Genomic DNA, 19,603 nt, shown 5'->3' with positions numbered 1-19,603 from the left:
TAACTAAAATATTTTAATCTCATAGCTCTACTGTATCCCTTTGGAGATGGAGTGGCCAGAATCACACACACCATGCCACTGGCAGTCCTGCACTCACCAAGGGCTTAGTGAACTAATTGATGCTTGCTGCTTTGCCCTCTTCCTTTCCAAATGATTGGTAACACTGTTCACTCTTCATTCTGCTGCTGACTGCTGGGATGTTCCAAGAGATCTACCCACATTTGCACTGTAATCCCTCTTCTGAGAAATAACAGCCACTCACCACAGTGTAATATGCATATTTAAGGTTTTTCTTATGTGTGTTACTTTCCTTCATACTGGATTTCATCTGTCATTTTATCACCCAGTAATGCAGTGCTGTGAGTGGTTTCTCCAACTTGTCAGTACATCAGCAAACTTTGGCACCTTCGGATTTCAGTCCTCTTTCCACACTAACAACAACTCTGTTGAACAGCGCAGGCATCAACATCAATCCCCACAAAATCTGGTAGTTACTCCCCACTGTAAACATCAATCCTCTATTTTTATCTTTTGTTTCCTACCTTTATATTTTTTATTTTTGCCCCAAAATAATTTCACTTTTTAACCTTTTTTACTATAGCAACAGGATCACTTTTACCTATGTATTTTATGCCTCTCAGAGAACACCAAATCCATATCATATTTTCTTCATATATCCACATATTTACTACTTTAGTTTCAACTAATTTTGTCAGTACAGAAGGTAGGATTCCTGTTGTATTTCTCCAGAGATATAGAGCCTTTTTTCAAACCCCATGTCACACTTGCCACTTCCTGTTCCTCTGGGATTAAGGCCAAACTGATGTATAATTTTTATATAGATATAAAATATAAATTATATATTGTAAGTTGCATATTAGAAATCATGACAATTGATAGTTTGGCAGTTTCTTATCTTATTTTAGTTAAAACTCAGGTGAAAATTATCTGGCCTTGGTGATATGATACCATTAATTTTATTGATTTATTCTGAAATCTCTTCTACTACCCCCTCAGTAACAGCAAAAGGTTTTGAGGCTTGATGATTACTGAAAAAGTCTTTGAAGTGAGAACTTCTCTATGTTCCACAACAGAGATGATCAACACACACTCTTTTGACTTTGTGTGGTCACTCATTTTTCTGAGTTCCTCTTTTTTATTAGATCCAATGCTCTCTGAAAGAATTCCTGTCTAATGTGTTTTTATTAATAGCTTTTATGTCTTTTGCACATTATTCCTCTGAATCTCTTTAAGTCTGCAATATGATTTTGCACTAAAATTGCAAGAATTTATATTCCGTTTAATTTTCTGTATGCATACAGGACTTGCTTTTTGAAGCATGGCTTTATTACTTTCAATAGCCTCATATCTTTCATTCTGTTGTTTAATTATGACAGAGTTTGGGATGTTTCCATGTGGGGAGAAGGGTGAGGGGAAACAAACAGTCTTTCAAAAATGCTGTTTGACATATAGTTTGAGTTTTTAATATGCTGTGTTTAAACAGTTTGCATTCCATCTACACACAGTGTCAGTCAACATAATTAGTGGAGCTTACTGGGCAATTCACCAAATCACAGATACATGGATCATTTCAATCCTTAGGTTAAAGTTGGATGGTCTGTTCAGTCTCAGTCTTCAGAGGATCTGTTCCTAGAAAGGGAATCTAGAATTCCCAGAATACTTATCTTTGTCTCCTTGAATCCAAACTTCCTTTAAGATACAACAGCAGTCCTTTACAGATCTATTCTGTCACTCTAATAAATTTTTTACCTTGGCATTTTCCTTCCAGAAAGCTTTTAGCATGCCCACCAACATGCCATATCAATACGGTTGTTTACAGCTACGCATTCCATTTATTCTATCCTATTTTAGCCTTATACCTTAATTTTATTCTGAATTATTATGCTCATGACCTCTGCTTATATATGACTGTATTTTTAAAAGAATTCATCGCAATTTTTACACATACATTTTACCATTTTCTGTTTTTTCCTAAGACAGAATCCATCCTCACCTGTGTCCTTCTCTACTATCCCACTCCAGTTTTCCTGGGCCTTAGTTTTAAATAAATACAACTTTCTAATTTTGTGTATATGGAACACCTGTATAGGCTTCATTTATACCTTAAAAAGTTAGTTAGCAACTGAAAATAAAAAAGTTGCTGATTAAATAAGAATAATAGTTTCATTCTATGCTGCCCTTCATTTCCCAGTGAAGTAGATAAGCATATATATAAAAACTAAGAAAAGCTAAAGTTGCAAAAATTGTAAGCGAATCTTAATGCCCTAGTGCACAGTCTAGAGTTAAAGGTGAAACACTAGTTTTCGGTTATTTCCCTGAATTCCCCACTAACACATGGAATGAATCATAGAGAATTGCTAAGAAACATTTCTCACATCCTTAGCATTCAATTTCCAAACCAATTTGGCTACGTGTTTGTTCATTTTTTTCCACTAGAATGTCAACTAACTGGCTTCAACCAGCCTTAAGCAGTTCTTTTGTAATGATTTAAAAAGACTCTACCTCTTTTAAATTAAAAAAAACCAGAACAACCCCCTGAGTTAGCTAGGAAATAATTAAGTGCATATTCTTCATCTACAAGTTAAAGATTATTTTTTATTATAATGGAATTCTTTAAGTGAAGAGAGGACTAAAGGATGAGGAATTCCTGCTGTTTATTCTTTTAGGTTGGAAGCACTGATGCTTCATTATCTTATGTCAAGCTATAATTGCTCCTTCAAATGTAAAAAATACAAGGGTAAATGAATAAGGCAATTCCTATATTCAAGGATGCATAAGGATATTAACCCTGCAACCTCAACTCCGGCAAATGGCATTATAACCATTTTTCTAACATTTTGTTCATGGCAAAGCTCCCGTTATATAATGTTTGGGTATGTTAAATGGTGAAAAACATTCTATTAATCAGAAGCTGTGAAGTCAGTGGGGTGGCTGTTGCAGAGTTTAGTCTCCTCAGAGTGGTGAACTGAATAGTCAACAAAAAAAGAGAGGAGCCAGATGTAAGTGGAAGATGCAGCACTGCAAAATGTAATGCATTTTTTAAATGCATTAGGTAAAGGACAGAAATAAAGAAAGTGCAACCACAAGCACTTGTTAAAGAAGATAAAAACTTTTCATATTCTTTTCAGCTGTGGTGCACATCAATAGCACCTGAAGATACCTTCAATAGACACTTTTTAAGAGTCAAATGCAATGACTTGTATCACAGAAGCCCATGTTACTTGTGGCTGAATAAAGTTCCTATAACTCATATTTCTTGGCTCTGAGTGGGATCAAAGACTCAACTCACTTAAACGCCAACTAGAGCAGACAGTTTGTAGAATGAAGCAGTCAAAAGCCCACAGTAGCTGAAGCTCTCTGAAAATGTGGAGGCAGTAGACAAGGTTTAAAGAGCACTTCACAATGCATTTGTAAAAAGTAGAGTCAGCAAAATGAATATCAGCTGGGAAGTAGCCATAGATCTCCTTTTGGCAATATGTGGTTCCTTAGCATTCAATCTAACTGGGTAGAGATAACAACTATAAAACTGTCTTGTAGAAGTTTCAGAAGCAAACTTGTAAAAATGTGACATAGACATCATGTGGATTTGAAGGATGGGAAACATGATGAGATTTATGATTTGAAGCATATAAATCTTTCAATCACTACAGACTTTTTAACCTCTCCAATTACAGCAGCACAGGTAAAATTATGCATTACAACCACAAGCCAAAAAAACATAACTAGCAGCAAGCACAAGTAGGGGGCTGATTTTGATCATAGTCCCCAAGAACAAAAAATTTCATGTATTCCTGAGAACTCCTGATGTAAGAGTGGAACAAGGACTGCAGAGGGGTTCATTCTCCTAAAGAAAAATAAGTTATCAAATGTGTTTCAAAGAGAGGAAAGGTCTTGGCAGGAGACTCCTCAATTCTTGGGATAAGTTTCTGGTTTTTAATGAAAAAGAAGATGTGAAATGTTGAGTGAGAGTTGTCTGACTAAATATATATGTTGAGATCTGACCTAAGCACGAGGACTGCCTTTATCATTGCCACACACAAAGGAGATTATGAAGGGTGAGTTTCATCTCATCCTACAGCAGTCCCCTAAAAAATAGGTCAGAAGGATCACACTCTAAAAAGTCTTTGTAAAGAGAACCCTGGTTGATGACTGCAGATGTAGACATTTACACTTCACTTGCTAAGAATTAGGTGATAGAAATCAGTGTCAGCTCAACTCAGCCAGATCTTGAAGTCAAAGCATTTTAGAACAAGAGTCGCAAGATGTGGCAGTTGCCTTGTCAGGGGAAGGCAGCTCCTTTATGACATGATGGGATATCCAGAGGAATCATAAACTGGTTAGTGAAACCATTTCATTTAGGTCACCAAACAGCCTCTGTTTCAGGATCTTAACTCTGTCTTCCAGCTTCAAATGCTGAAACTGGAACAGAGCAAGAACTAGCCTGAATAAATCTCCGTCGTGTATTGGGGTAATTAACTGACAACTATGATAGCCCAAAGGGGTCTGTGGCTGCACTGACTAAACTGAACAGCTCTTTCTTATCAAATCAGAAAACAGATTCAATCATAGAGGAGTTTTGCTTCTTGTCTCATTAATTCACTTTCTGTGAAGCCAGTGCCAGCCTGGAATCTTTTCCAATATATGCATTTCTCACATTTATTTTTCTCCGCTTGAGGCAATGGAAGAATGAGCGAATGTAACAAGATGATGCTACAAGCCATTAACTGCCCAACAGCAAGGAGGTAGAGCTATCAGGAGAGAAGTATCTCAGCCCCACTGTTTGGGAGCTTCACTGCATAAAAATTAAAATTAATTTACCTGATCAGAAGGATGTGTCCTTTTTTTTTATATATATATATATATTGTCATGCTTAAAGTTCATTTCCTTCATAAACAAGAAAAAGCCAACTTAGTAAACGCAAATCTTTCATACTGAATTGTTGCTATTGATTTTCAAATGTACTAAGTAATGTAAACTGTTTTCCTATGATCAAAGACTTTTACTTCTCATATATAGTGGTCTTGGTTCTCACTGGGGAGTGACCCTGTAACTTCTAGATCATGGAATATAGTCTTTATAGCTTAAGCAAAAGGAGTTAGTTCTTTAGCTTAAGGTTACAAAACAGTTCACGTCTTTCGCAGTTCAAGTACAGCCAAAGATATGCAATACATACTAAGAAGAGGTTACATGCATATGTTCAAGCCAATGAACCTTCAAGGTACTTTTCATTTTGCGTTTTCTAGCTCTGTACAGAAGCTGATGATCTTGAATGCACTGAAATAGCTTAAAGTTATTGTGGGGGAAAAAGCATGTTTCAAATGGGTTTATATGGCATTGAATTTACAGAATTAAGAAAAGTTTAAATTGCTTATTTTTAAAAAATGCAGAACATCTTAAAATACATTGCTTTAATTATTTAAAAGTGCTCACTAAGTCACTTTAATTTAGAAAGCCTGTTGAAATATGCATAGATTTAAAATCCAACAAACTTTCAGAATTGCTCAAAAAATTCCTTCTCTTGACACCAATTCTTTCATTAATTAAAAATATTTTTCATTCCAGTTGTTCTAAATGCAATTTCCAGCTAAGAATGCCCATATCCTTTGACTTCAAACAGTTAAGACCCACAATAACAAAATTATTTTTATTTTTGTTTTGGAGCTTTGTTAAAAAAAAAAATTACAAAAAAGGCAGATTAAAAGTCCTGGACTCATGTCCTCTCCTTTACCACAAAAACATCCATCACAGAGAATACCAATGTGAGCTTGCTTCCTCATGCTGCTCTGTCCTTGTATTCTAAGTCTGGTCTTCAAAACCCAGTCTCTGGAAATGAACTTCACAGGGTGGATTACTGAAGAAAGTTCTTGTTTTTCTTTAGTAGAACTAGCCTTTTTCCTAGAGTCTGAAGAGACTATTCTGATCATCTTGTTGGATAGCCAGAGGTTCAAGATCCTACCTCCCTGTAAAAACCCAGATTGTTTCTGATCAAACACAGAACACCTTTGGGGGTCTAATCCGCTTTTGGCTTAAAGAACATTTATGAAGTGTAGTCAAGTTGTCTCTTATTCTTCTTTTGGATAAGCTAAAGGAATTTCACTCCATACTCATTTAAAACAGGTTTTCTAGGTTTTGTTCTTGTCTTAAGAACAGTTGTGAATTTTTCTTAGTGTTCCCTCCTGAAAACCCTCCAACTTCTCAAGATCATGTCTGCAATGCTCACACCTGAATCAGACAAGTCCATTAATGGCTTTTCTGTTGCCTAAACCAAGGAAATTATACCTTCTGTATTCTCAAATGACTTTATCTTGAGTTTGAATTAAAATTCAAATTAAACTAAACATCATATTAGAAGCTCAGATGTGTTACCATTGGAACAGATTGACATGTTTCTTTCAAAGTTGTTGATTTTTAGGACACAGCCCATCCCTCACATGCCTCTCAGTTGGAGTTGTATTCTGTTTTCCTCAAGGCATGACTGTCTTCCATTTAATCACATTAAAATTAAAATTTGAATATTTCTTGATTACAACCTGTATGTCATGCAAAACAGGTAACTACATAAATAACTATTCTGCATTGCTACTTACTGCTAACATATGATGTGATCTATAAATGATGTTCTGACTATCAGCAAGGGTGAAAACTTTACCTTCCAGCTGTAAATACCAAGTATTGACTAAAAGGAATGAAACCAGTTAATTAAGAAATGGATACATTAGTTGCCTTCCGTTAATTAACAACACTCCATCTTTACTGACCAGACACACTAAGAAGCTCAATAAGGTTCCACATAGAATTTACTATAAAACCATTAGAGTAAAATTTAAAAAAAATCTAAAATTACAGTCCTTAAAAATAATAATAAGTTCTAAAGACAACAGCAGACTTATGGTCTCCTAGAACAGTAAAACTTCAATAGTTATGTGATATAGCTATCGTACATAAAAATTCATGCAATCATTTCTGGTCAAAACCTCATATAATACAGATTGCTTGCTTGTGTAATTTTGAAAATCATCTACAGCATTCCTCTGCAAACATTAAGTTGTTAGATGCCAAAAATCTGACAGTTCTAGGCACTGAAAATTACTCACCCTTGAAGGTCTCACTGCAGTATAAATTACTGAAAAATGAATCCCTCGTTCCTGCAGATCCATGGTCAGTCCTCCAATTATTTTGTCTATAAATAGAAACATGTATAATTTAACAAAATCTGTAAGCTGAGAAAGCTAAAATTCTATAGTAGTTGGAGAAGTAATGAGCTAGGTGTTTAAGCTTCTTTAGTTTATTTAAGCAATTTAGGTGTTCGTACCATTTTTATGTCAATAGGTACAAATGGGATAAGACATGTTCAGTGTCTTGAAAAATGCACAATTTCAGTAAGACAATACAAAACAAATACATTACAACAGTTGAGAAAAAGGAGTGATTTTGAAACTGAAAAGTAAATACTGTAGGAACAATACCTGAAAGCTTGAACTTTGGGCAATTAAAAGCAAGAGCAGAAGAAATCACTTCAGAGATTAGAGCAGGATGGATATACTTAGTCAAGTGACCAGTTAATAAATAAGTAATAAAGCTTAAGTATTATTATTCTGTGAATTACAAAGTACACAGAACTAATCACTGAGAAACCATACTCAAAATGTAGTGTTTAGTTTGGGGCATGATATGCATAATATTGTCAGCAATATTCCTTTTTGCTTCAGTGGATTTAAAGCCTAATTCTGCACCCTCAACAGGATATGGAAAATTTTGCTGTTGACTACAGTGGAGGCCAATGGAGAAATATTGTGAAATATTTCTGAAAAAGGAAGGAAAAGTCGAGTAAGGAAGAGAGGACCCTTCAAAGATGTCCAAAGACACCTCTACATAAGACCCTCCTTTAGTTCTGAAACCACAGGCAGTTGTGACAAATACTTGCAACTGATAAATGTTTTCAAGCTGTATGCAGAAATATTAACATCTGCTTATGTTAAGGAGCATAGTAGTTGTGAATCAAGAACCATTTTTAGTGTTGTTATTGGGACTGACAGAGAAATAAGCAAGCTGACTCACATTTATTGTTTCTGTGCCTTCCTACTTCACCCATGTAGCAGTCTGGTGAATGGATATTTTATAGCCTGGACATACAGTCTTCTCAGATTTTGAGGTTATACTTTACAGAAATTGTATTTCATTTTCATGTACTGGAAGTGGAGCTTATATTATTATCCTTTTTAACCTCTTATATTTACAATAATTATGGTCTCCTGGCTGAGTAAAATGTTTAGCTTTTGTAAAAACGCAAGCATTGGTTTTTCTACAGGGTTTTAACCAAATCAGTCAAGAATCATAGCTATGTAAATTTTCCTTCTAAAAAATTATTGCTAAAATGATCTACTATAAGAAATGGAATTATTCAGAAAAACAACTGCTTATATACTGCTAGTGTAATTATATTGGGTGTGGAGGTCCAGGGCATTATATAATGTAGATTTTGTTTCTATACGCACAGAGTGCAACTCACTGAAAATTCTCAGCAGCCTCAGCTAAAATTTGTGGAAGAAAAAATAATACACAGAAAAATGCATATCTGTCTTTGTCTTTTCTTTCATTAAAGCAACCAATTGCTTGCTAAAATAACACATTATTTGCATTTCACTTCAATAAGGAGCTATGAGTAACTATAGTTACCAGTAATATCTATAATTCTTGCCTTTGGGAAGATTCTAGAGGCAATTCCTTCATTCAGAGAAGCTGCTGTAAACACCCTTATGACAACAGAGTTGATACAGGTCTTTCTTTGCCTGTGATCAAAACTCTACCTTGCTTATGAAGTATTTACAGATTCTCCAAGGAAAAGTACCCAGATTGTCCACCATATTTTAAAGCACCTAAATTACATGCCTACATGGGAACATTAGTCATCCCAAGCTCACTCTTTAATCGAACAAGAGGCATCTCCAGATGGTGATATTGATGTTAGAGTGATTTTAGAGTGGTTCTACTGAAGTTTGTGGGTTTTTAATTTTAGATAGCATGGATCAAGGAAACAGTACATAGTCTATGAATGTAAAACAGTTTGTCTAGGATAATACTTTCCTATTACCATAACTGCCTGCATCTATGCCCTGGTGGAAAGATTAAACCTTTCTAATTCATTGAAGACACATCCCTTGAATTTCACCAGGGAGTACAGGATTAGTGCTATTATTAATTTCTAATCTACCTTAATTTCTCTGTGTGATTTTACACATGGATGGAAGGGATGGAAGAAATGAACTGAGAAGAAATGTTCTGGAAGGAGAAAAGTGAAAAGAAAGGAAGAGTACAAACTACGAACAAGAGAGAAAGAACAGAAAAGAGTGAGATGAGAGGGGGGAGAGAAGAGAAAGAGCAAAAAAAGGAATGCACTGAGAATCAGACTGGAAAAAGGAATACATGCAATGTATTAAACTAAAGAGCCTCATCTTATGCAGATGGAGTCATAGGCAGCTTTGCCATTGATTTGAGGTATGCTGGATCCAGCAGGTAAGACAGAATGCAACCTTCTGAGCAGAGAAATGTTTAGGAAAACTGGCAAAAACTGAGTAATAATTTCAAACTCCACCTCATGCAAAAGAAAGAAGAAATACTGAAAAGAAGCATAAAAACCCCAGTAAGTCTGAATACCTTGAAACATGAGCAGATTTGGTTTCTGAATTCTAGTTTGGGTTTCATAATGAACCTCATTTTAATAATGTGCTAAAAACCTCTGCTTACTCCAGCGTCAAGATATTTCAGAACAGCACATTTTCCTTGGGCAGAATCTGAGCCCATTTGTTCTGTCTTGCAGATCTTCCTGTCTGCAGTGAGTAAAACAGCAGGAGAAATTTCTCTGACATTACATCGGATTTTAAAACCCTCTACAGCTGAAAGAAGTTCCTGTGACAAACGTAAGAGCTTTGTGAACTTCTAGACAGCCTACTACAGGTCTGCAGTGTTTTTCTATGAGTTTATTGTTAATACTGAAAAAAAAAAATTACAAGCAATATTTATGGGTTAACAATTCTCTTGTTACATTGCAGGTATGTGACAAATAGTATTTCTTGTTGCTTAACCAGGTAGGACCTGGCAGCAGTCCCTCTATAACAAACACCAATAACTCATGACCTTGCAAGCAGTTCTGACCTTGAAGGGTGTCCTGACAGCAACATTTGGCAAATGACTGTGGTTGTGCTGCAAACAGTACCTAGACACCTAGACCTGCTGGAGCCCAGATTGCATGTCTTGGAAGATGCTGTTTGGGACACATCCACTACTTTTGGAATTACTCTCTTTCAACTCTCTCCCACCTGCTGCACAGACCTTCAGTGGGACAATTTTAGGGAACTGTGGCTCAGTAACTTTCATTTGAATTAAAACTTCCTGCTTACTTCCAGTTTTTATTCAGCAATGCGTTGAGTGGCTGCTTTGCCAAATAAACCAGAAGGTGAAGATTCAGCCCACACTCCCGCTTTTCTAGAGAACAGCCGAGATGAAGAACACTAAGTGAAGATTTTGCACTTGACCATACAAAATGACACATCTTCCCTGATCCACACACCTTTTTCCTGACAACAGGTGACTGACACTAACTGGAAAGATGGTATAGCCTGTTCCTCCATCATCCCACAGGGACCCCATTAACTTTGCTGTTCTAAAACTAAGTGGCCTGAGGTAGGGTTTGGGAAGCTTATTCTTGAGTTTGTGCAGCTGATGAAAGAAATGTCCCATAAAGAAAAAGCTAATGTTTAGCCAAGGCGAACATTAAACCAAGGCTTCTCCTATCTAATATGCTCTGGGGACAAGAAAAGAGAACTAAACAGTTCAGAGATGGAAATCCAGCTGCTTATTTGAGTATAAAAACCACACTCACATTGGAGTAGTGTAAAAACAAAGAGAAAATAACACACCACTGACTTCAGCACTGTTATTTTCTCCTGATTTTCAAATCTGCTTTTGATTTTACACCCCCAGCTCTGGGCAGAAACAGTCATTGGCACTAACGACACTGTTTAATTACCAGCTCACTACTCTACACTACACCACACTACATGTCCCTGAAACTACCACTACATGATTTGAAGACTTCATAACTCGATATCTAATTTAGAATAGTAAGCAAAAGCCCTGCAACAAACCAGATGCCTCTCAATGCCTCTTTGGTATACAGCACCTCTTTTTCAATCAGATGCTAGGCAAGAAAAGTTTTATTACAGTATTATATAGAGACATTCAACTTTATCAAGTAGCCTTTAATACATGCAAAACCAATAAAAGACTCTAAAATCAAAGGCTGTGAAGGGCATCAGTATGGTTTTACAAAGATTAGAAAAACATTTCCTATTCATTCAGACACCCTCTGTTGAGACCAAGACCTTCAAACTGCTGGATGAGCCTGACACCTCCAGCTGCCGATGTGCAAGGTGAGATCCAAGGTGACGGTCCAAGCTGCACAGAGATGCAGGGTTCATACTCTGAACTGGGAGGATCTCAGAGCATGAGCAAAGGCTCATACCTGAAGCAGATGTGAATTATCATTACATTTCAGGTTCCAGAGCTGTATGCATTTTGATAGATTTTGAATCAGGCACTCAGCACTTCAACACTAAGACTGCTTTTAAGTACTATAGATGGCGGAAAAGAAAACCTTTAAATAGTAGTATTACAGCAAAACCCAGGAACTAGAGAATACAATCTGCTCAAGTGAAAACACAGACTTAAATGATGAAATGTTAATTATATCTTGGTCATATTGCTTACCATTCTCAGCAATTGCTTCCAGGGTGGAAATCTCATTTAAATCACTACAAAAAGAATGGGAGAAAAATAATTAAGTCTTTTCTAGGCAAGAACAATGTGAACCAGAAATGTACAAAGATACTGACTGGTAAAAGGATTACTGTAAATCAGTCCCTCCATCATTCTCTCATCTCCTCCTTATGACCCTTTTTATTCTGCAAAGCCATTTGGGACAAGGACCATATCTTCAGCTAATTCATCAAACCCCTTAAATTTCCTTAACTGCAGAGAAGCCAGACTACTGATGTTATTTTGACCAATCTCTGTGCAGCTTTCTTTTCATTTCGTGTTGGCCCCTGGTCTAACATTTGTACATGAACTCCTTAAAACGGGTATCATGTCTTCTTTTGTGTGATATGATAGCTATAATTGCACTTCCTTAGGACCCACTGATACATGTACCGCATACCAACATGTACAAATGCCCAAGTAACGGGCTAGGAAGAAGAAAGAGCTGGAGAAGCTGAGCAGAAGTACTCAATACACCCAGGCTTTATATTTTCTAAATATACATTCACCTGAAGGAACAGTGTCTCTCTACCTTTACTAGATCACAGTTGTCATAGGCCTGGAAACATGAATTTTAGCCCTCCTCTTCCTTCTAGTATGATGAAAACCAGTCTCTTTATTCATATTAACTTCAGGTTTGTCTGTATGTTTATTTGCTTGCTTATTTATCCTGCCAGCTTTCTTGACCCCTGGAATGCCTTCTAGAAATTAATTCTGCAGGTTAATCATGTGTTGCATAAAATAATTCAGCCTTTCTACTAAAAGCATGTGCCATTTAGTTTTATTAGTTGTCCCTTTGTCCTCATATAATGAGGCAGACAAAATAGGAATGCCTAACTGACTTTCTCAACATAATTAATCTATTACACCTGGTAAACTCACCAGGGGACTTTAAAAAAACCTAATTCACCCTTGTAAGAAAAATAACTTTGCTAACCCTATAAGCTTCCACTTCAGTTTTTAAATTTCCTGAATACAAGTGACATTTTCAAAAGCTTTAAAAGTCATACACTCGTGTGGGTCAGTTTTGTTTGTGACAAGCTCCTACCTGACAAGTGGTTGTAGCTGAACCACCAGTAAGTTTGGTTTAGATGTATTCACTTCCAGCTGAGAGACACTGAGATTAGTTATGTTTGTTAAATTCCAGTCTCCTGACTCCTGAAGAAAGCTCAGAAGATATCTGGTAGCCTCGCAGTCAACAGCTGGCAAAACTAAAGACGAAGGTGAATACTGAAGAATTTCCTGTAATAAATTTATGAACAATTTATTCACTTGCTAATAATTAAACACAAACCTTTTTTTTATGGATCCTTAATTTGATATTCAAGGTGAGGAACCACCGTGGTAAACACCATGTGAGTTCTCACCAGCCTGATGCTGGCTGCAGGCTGCTTCTGGAAAGGGGCAGTGAAGGAGACACTCGTGTTGCTCTTATTCGTTCACCTTCCTGGGGCAAGCCTAAGGCACTTAGTGACATCAAGTTCTTACTGTCCTTTCCACATGTGTGGTGGAAGAGAAGAGACAGATGATGTAGAAGTTCTCAAACTAAGAATGTATTGGAGAGACAGGTTTATGAATGCTGCCAGAAGCAAAGCTTATCAGATGCCCTCAGAGGTGAGAAGGATCAATGTCAGATACCTCAAGTTCCAGCATCTCTATTCACTACAGAGTCATACTTTGCTTAATAAATACCCTTCCTTTGTGTACATCCTGGTGGTACAGCACACGGTAGAGACAAGTGTCTAATTTTTAACTATTAATTAAAGCAAGCTACATGTTTCAGGATCTACAGAGCCTCTAGACACACAAACAAACTTCATATCATGTACTTTCTGTCTTTCTACTCAAAATACAAATTATAAAGCTCAGGCTGAACAATTTCAGATGATCAAGCATCAGGGTATCTATCACTACTCATAATTCTTGTAGCTGAGTTTCTGATGAAAATATCTGAGTGAAATGAGTTAAAAACCACTCTCATTCTATAAATTTGAAACCTGCATAGTGAAAAAACATCTTTCCAAAGATTTTTCTTGATAATAAAATTAACTTGAAATATTCAGGGAAAGAAAATGCAAGATGGAGACTTGAGAATGATCAAAATTAATGTACTCCAAATTTAATGGGAATATTAGAAGGTATTTTTTCACTGAGTCCTATTTTACAACTTGTTAACATTGCTTTCCCATTTTCTACATTTAAGTCTAGATTGAGTCTGTCACTTGATCCAACATGCAGATATTCAAGTTGTTATAGACTCTCTCTCCCCCTCTAACTGATGCAAGTGTTGTGGTGTTGCTAACACTTTTCTCCACCTACTCTTTTTCCTTTTTGTCTGTTCTCTGACTGCCTACCACTTTTCTGACCTACTCTGGCTCTTTCTAATTGCTCACATGTTTTCCTTCCTAGGCAAAGGCTAGTTATTTTCACATTTCTATAGATGCTCATAACAGAGGATTATCCAGTATTGTCTGATTCTCCAGAATGATAGAAAAATAACTGCAGAAATTAGAGCAGAACCTGATCTGGTTCACAGGTCTTTGAGTAGGATTTTTAGCACTGCCTGGAAGGAAAGGATGATACATTTCATGTTGGTTTGTTTGCCTATATGAATTTAGAGCTAAAATTCTGAGCAATAGTCAATTATTTTATTTTACTTTCAATATTTTAATCCCTTGCCCCCTATCAGCAGCCAGAATGGCACCAACCACTTCTTCCAAGGATATATAATAAGCAGATTACTCATTTATTGTAGAATAAGATATAAAATGTGTCATTAATGAGTAACATCTGAATTGTGCCTCTGCTCCTAACCAATCCTGCACTGCCATCTGTCTCAGCTTCCAGCCACTGGTATTCAACTGTTTTCCATCTGAAGGGCAGACACAGCTGGATATCTACTCATTAGCCTCAGATAGCCATTCCGATCCCATGCCTCTTGTTTGTCCTGCTTGACATTTGGTCACTACACACATGTTTTTACAATACCCATAGGTTGCTTTATGCTTTTTAGGATTTCAACTACCATGCGTGTTCAAAACACAAGAACTCCAAAAGAGGGCAGAGAATGAAGAGGACTACTGTGAAACACCTGATTTTGCATTCTGCTAAAGGACTAATCAAAGAGGTACAACCACACAGTGCTAGGTAAAGGGAGAGGGATAAGGAGAGGGGTAGGGAGAGGGAGAGGGAAGAAAACCTCCTATTGAGCTGTTGGACTGATAGCAAAACTTCCTACATTAAATGCCAGAATCTATAACCTGTCTATGGGCAACTTACTCTGCTTATAAGTACATTTACCTTCTTTAGTGTCCCCTGAAACACCTCTCCTGAGTGAAATATTGCAAGAAACTTCACTTTTGGATTACATATATCACTGTTCAGGTTTTTTGGAAGGTAGGTGTGGGATTACTGTGTCCACATTTCTAACCATCCTGAAGCCAAGTAGCTGCACTATGATAAATCTGTGTTTGGACTTACTTGCCCAGCTCTGGTTTCAGTGTTACGTTAACTAAATTGATATTACACCTAAGCAATTTGAAGTTGGAATGGAGTAAATTTAGGTCTATCATTAAAAACCTGTTGTTAAAATCTTTGTTAAAGACTCATGCATCCATCTATCAAATATCATGTAGGAGTACTCATTGTTCTGAACTAGTTTACATTTGGTATCAAAGCTGCTAGACAGTCCTGTAATAAAAGTATTAGCTAGGAAAAAGGCTGCCGTGTTGGCTCTGGAAATATCTGGGAACCTACACCCAAAGTAGGCAGGCTCTTCCATGTAAAAGAGATGTTTTAAATCTTCATCTTTCACCTGTGAGTATGTCATTTAAAATATGAAACTATTGTATTTATTTTCTACAGCATTGGTCAATGGGTTATCTATAAAAAAGAAAAGTCTATTCCAACAGATTTGGAAGCACATCTGTTTCTACACACAGTGATAACTATAAAGAAAATTACGACTGTTGCATTTTAACTTTCCAATTACTATTAATCTCACAGATTTACACTGTACTTGTGTTCTCCAAACGTATGCATAAAGCTATATATTATGATTTTAATGAAAATTGATCTGATGTGCTTTAGCTGATAAAATATGTTGCAGCTACAGAAAATATTGTTGAATAAATCTCCTTACTACTGTACTGTATGGTGGGAGACATGACACCAGATTTTTTTTCAAGGGTTACAGACAGATCCCAGGAACTATAGAGAAGCAAACCTGAAGTCCAAGAATAGGAGGAACTATTCCAAAGAATGAAATACAGAATATAACAACAAGGACAGATTATACTGGGAAAAAGGTGACAAGGCTTTTGCCAAAAAATGTGCCTCACAGTTCTGCTGAAAATCTCTGAAGGAGTCAAGAGGCACGTACACCAGGGAGCTCTAGCTGATACAGTGTACTTCGATCCACAAAAGGCACTCAGCAGAGTCTTAAAGCAATGACTCCTAAAGAAATTAAGCTGCTTTAGCATGAGGCAGTCTTCACATGGAGGTAGGTAAAGGATAGGTAGAGTTGGTAAAGAGAGAGCAAGCAAGAAGTATAAAAAAGTATGTTACTGCACTAGGATCTGTTCTGTTCCATATGTTCATAAATTATCTAGTAAAAAGGCATAAATATTGAGCTAATGAAATCTGATAATTATGCTGAATTATTCAAGATAGTAAAGGCAAGGACTGACTGATGAATTGCAGAAGCAACTTCTGGTACAACCTCTTGGGCAACAAAGTAACTGATGAGATTCGATGTAAATTGATTTAGCAGAGTGCAGGGTGAGAAAAAAACAACTAGTTTTACGTACACAATAATAGATAATAGACTCAGAACTGAGTGTTACCCTTCAGTAATGAAATCTTAAGAGGCACAACAGCTCCTTGAAAATGGCAATTCAGTGGCTGACAGTGATCAGAATTGAAAAATCAAATATTAGTAGTTTTTTGCAAAAGGCTAGAGTACAAAATATCATCATGTCACTGAATAAATCTATGATGAACTTATGTCTTGATTATTATGCAGTACTGCATGCCCTCTTGGCAAGAAATAATATGATAAACTAAAAGAGGTAAAGAGAAAGGAAACAAAGAAAATCAAAACTATAGTAGGACATCTGTATCACACATGACTAGATAGTACTCAGTCTATGACCACTGACTGAGGATATGATGGAGATTTAGAACCACGAATGGCAATGACTTACAATAATAATTATGCAGCTGCACAGCTGGCCACTAATTGGAGTGTGTTACTATAGACTGCATTCCTAAGGAGCTGAGCATTGTTTGGGGAAAGCCAAAGCTATTATTAAAGAAAAATAGTTTGTAGGGTAGGTGACTGTTTGACAAAAAGTTCCCCAAGTGCTAATCTTTGTATTTGAATTATTTAATTTAAAAGTTCTTTGAATGTTTAAGATAGATGATCTACCTATAAGATTCTTTTTGTATTAACTGGAAATAGAATTCTTTTAGTGCATACAAACCCATTGATCCCAAAAGTTCAAAACAGCTGCTAATGTAGCTGAACAAATCTAATATCTGCAAATGTCTCTGTGGTTTACAAGCGTATAACTCTTTTACAAATAACATTTCCTTCTTGTAGTACACATGCTGCTACATGCACATATACATTGTAAATGAGATCTCCAGTTTAGGTCTGTGAATAAATTTGCATTTCTGAAGTTCAAAAGGAGGATACTCGAGTGACATGGAATGTCTATTATAGCTTAATGAATCACTTGTATAATACAGAGTATGAAGGTATAAAAATTTGTGATTATGCAACATCAAAGATTCTAATTTCCCCAGTGACAAAATTCAGACCTGACCTTCATTTTGTCCTGTGTTCTGTGAATATTATGACAGAGTCTTTCATAGCATGATTAAGAATGTATTTCTTTCCCAAAGCAGCTCAAGGGGAGTGCAACTGATGCAAGAGCAACTGGGCAAATTTTTGAACCCACTGTTACATCTAAGATAGAACTGGATCATTATAAAGATCCTTTCTGGCCCTAAAAGCTACAAGTCTATGCAATAGATATTGACAGAATTCTCCATATGGGCACCTAGGTGAAAAAGAAATATTTCATTTATACACCTCATTTTCTTTCATTCAAGTTACAGCACCTCACTCCCACAATACTATGCCAGAAAAGTATTAATATTGCCAAGTCCAACAGAAGAAATCTAGGAAGTGCTGGAGTTAAGGTGAGCAATTTCAAAAGAAACTTTACAGTTTTAAAGAAGCTGTAATGAGAAAAAGTTTCTCAGCTCCAAGACAGAAAAGGAACAGATGCAAGGTCAGAAAGCAAACAATTACTGACATTTATTCAGCTTGTTTAAAACCTGGGTTTAAATCTTTGCTTTGCCAGATACAGACCAAAGATTTACTTAAACATGATCCTTCATTTAGCTGAGTACTTCCTCACTAACCCTTGGTAGGTCCCAAATCCACTCAGTATACCACACGATTTCTAAACCCATCAGTCTCTGGGCTCATTTGACCCTTTGGCTATAAGCTCTACCTGCAGTGCTGATGGACTCCTGGTTACAAGGCAAAAGAAGTTTTAAATACTTTAATATCCCTCTTCTTAAACATCCAGAACCTACTTAAATAAGACCACCACATCATTAGGAACTTGTAATGCCACATGTACATTTCACACAGCTTTTGAAATCAAATCACTTTTTCAGTCAAGCAGCAACAAAATTTGCTCCAGATGCAGCCTTGCATAGATTTTAAACCCAGAGAAGTTAAGCCATACCAGAGAAATACCAGTACATCTGCCTGTGGACACAGCCGCTGATCCTTACACTACAAATGAATACTGCTCCCATTCATTTCTCAGAAAACCCATGTACATACTCTGAATAGTTGTTTTTGTTCCAGCATCAGTGTTAAAATGCTGTAAGATGGCAAAGAGATTCAGATCTCCAGTATCAGTGATACAAGGAAGAGATGAGGTTCTCGCACAGTATAGATGTAGAGACAGGTAATATGTGAATATTTATGTAGTGAATTACACATACAGCTTGCTGTGTGGTGCTTGGGAATTTACACTTCCTTGTGTGCTCTGATAACAGTTACATTACTAATAGCTCTGTTCATTCCGCACTGCCTGCAGGAACGCCTTTATGACTTCCACACGTGAACACTTCAGTTGTCTAATTACGGTTCAATAAACTGTCATGTAAGTACAAGCATAGCTGCTGTGCACAAAATCTTTAAACCTCCTTAGTGAGGACAGAAGTTGAAGCTGCTGACCAGCTCAGGAGGATTCTGTCTTAGATTCTGTGCCTGGAGTTTATTTCAAATCACTCAAATGCCATGACTTTTTTTTTCGTGAAGATTAAAGCAATCCAGTATCCAGTCATATAGTAACCACATTCAAATATGGTACAGTTAACTCCCTGCATGAGCTTCAATTTCGATGAAAATAAAATGGGTGTTCAATTCTGAAAATCTGTAATAAATAATTGATTCCTATAACTTCTTTTCTTTCTATGGCTTCAAAACAGAATTTTGGGGTGTCAGTCTTGACATTTATATTGGTTTTTATGGTACAAAATCACAGCATGTTTAGGAAGAATTTTGTCAGTTATGATGAATTCTGAAAACTTGAAATAAAATAGCTACAAGACAGACTTCTGCAAACTCAGTTGATTCTCTTTAACCCATCTGCTTAAACTGGAATAATCTCAATAAATGGTTTAAATAGGAAAACTGCAGCACTTCAGTTTAATTTTCCTTATTATTGTCTGTTTGCA

The 19,603-nt window shown here is 36.5% G+C and overlaps 1 protein-coding gene across 1 annotated transcript in view; it reads right to left on the bottom strand.

The window, feature by feature from the left end:
* The window catches only part of ATP6AP1 (ATPase H+ transporting accessory protein 1), a 59,026-nt gene that overhangs the window by 31,961 nt on the left and 7,462 nt on the right, over nt 1-19,603 (bottom strand). Inside the window, exons 4-6 of the mRNA XM_074870150.1 lie at nt 12,885-13,078; nt 11,789-11,832; nt 7,117-7,202 (exon numbers count right to left, since the gene is read on the bottom strand). Of these exons, the coding sequence (XP_074726251.1) occupies nt 7,117-7,202; nt 11,789-11,832; nt 12,885-13,078 (324 nt within the window). The remainder of the gene's footprint in view (nt 1-7,116; nt 7,203-11,788; nt 11,833-12,884; nt 13,079-19,603) is intronic.

Source organism: Strix uralensis, chromosome 5 (assembly GCF_047716275.1).
Source record: "Strix uralensis isolate ZFMK-TIS-50842 chromosome 5, bStrUra1, whole genome shotgun sequence".
Classification (NCBI taxonomy): Eukaryota; Metazoa; Chordata; class Aves; order Strigiformes; family Strigidae; genus Strix; species Strix uralensis.
This window is presented reverse-complemented; position numbering and strand designations above follow the sequence as displayed.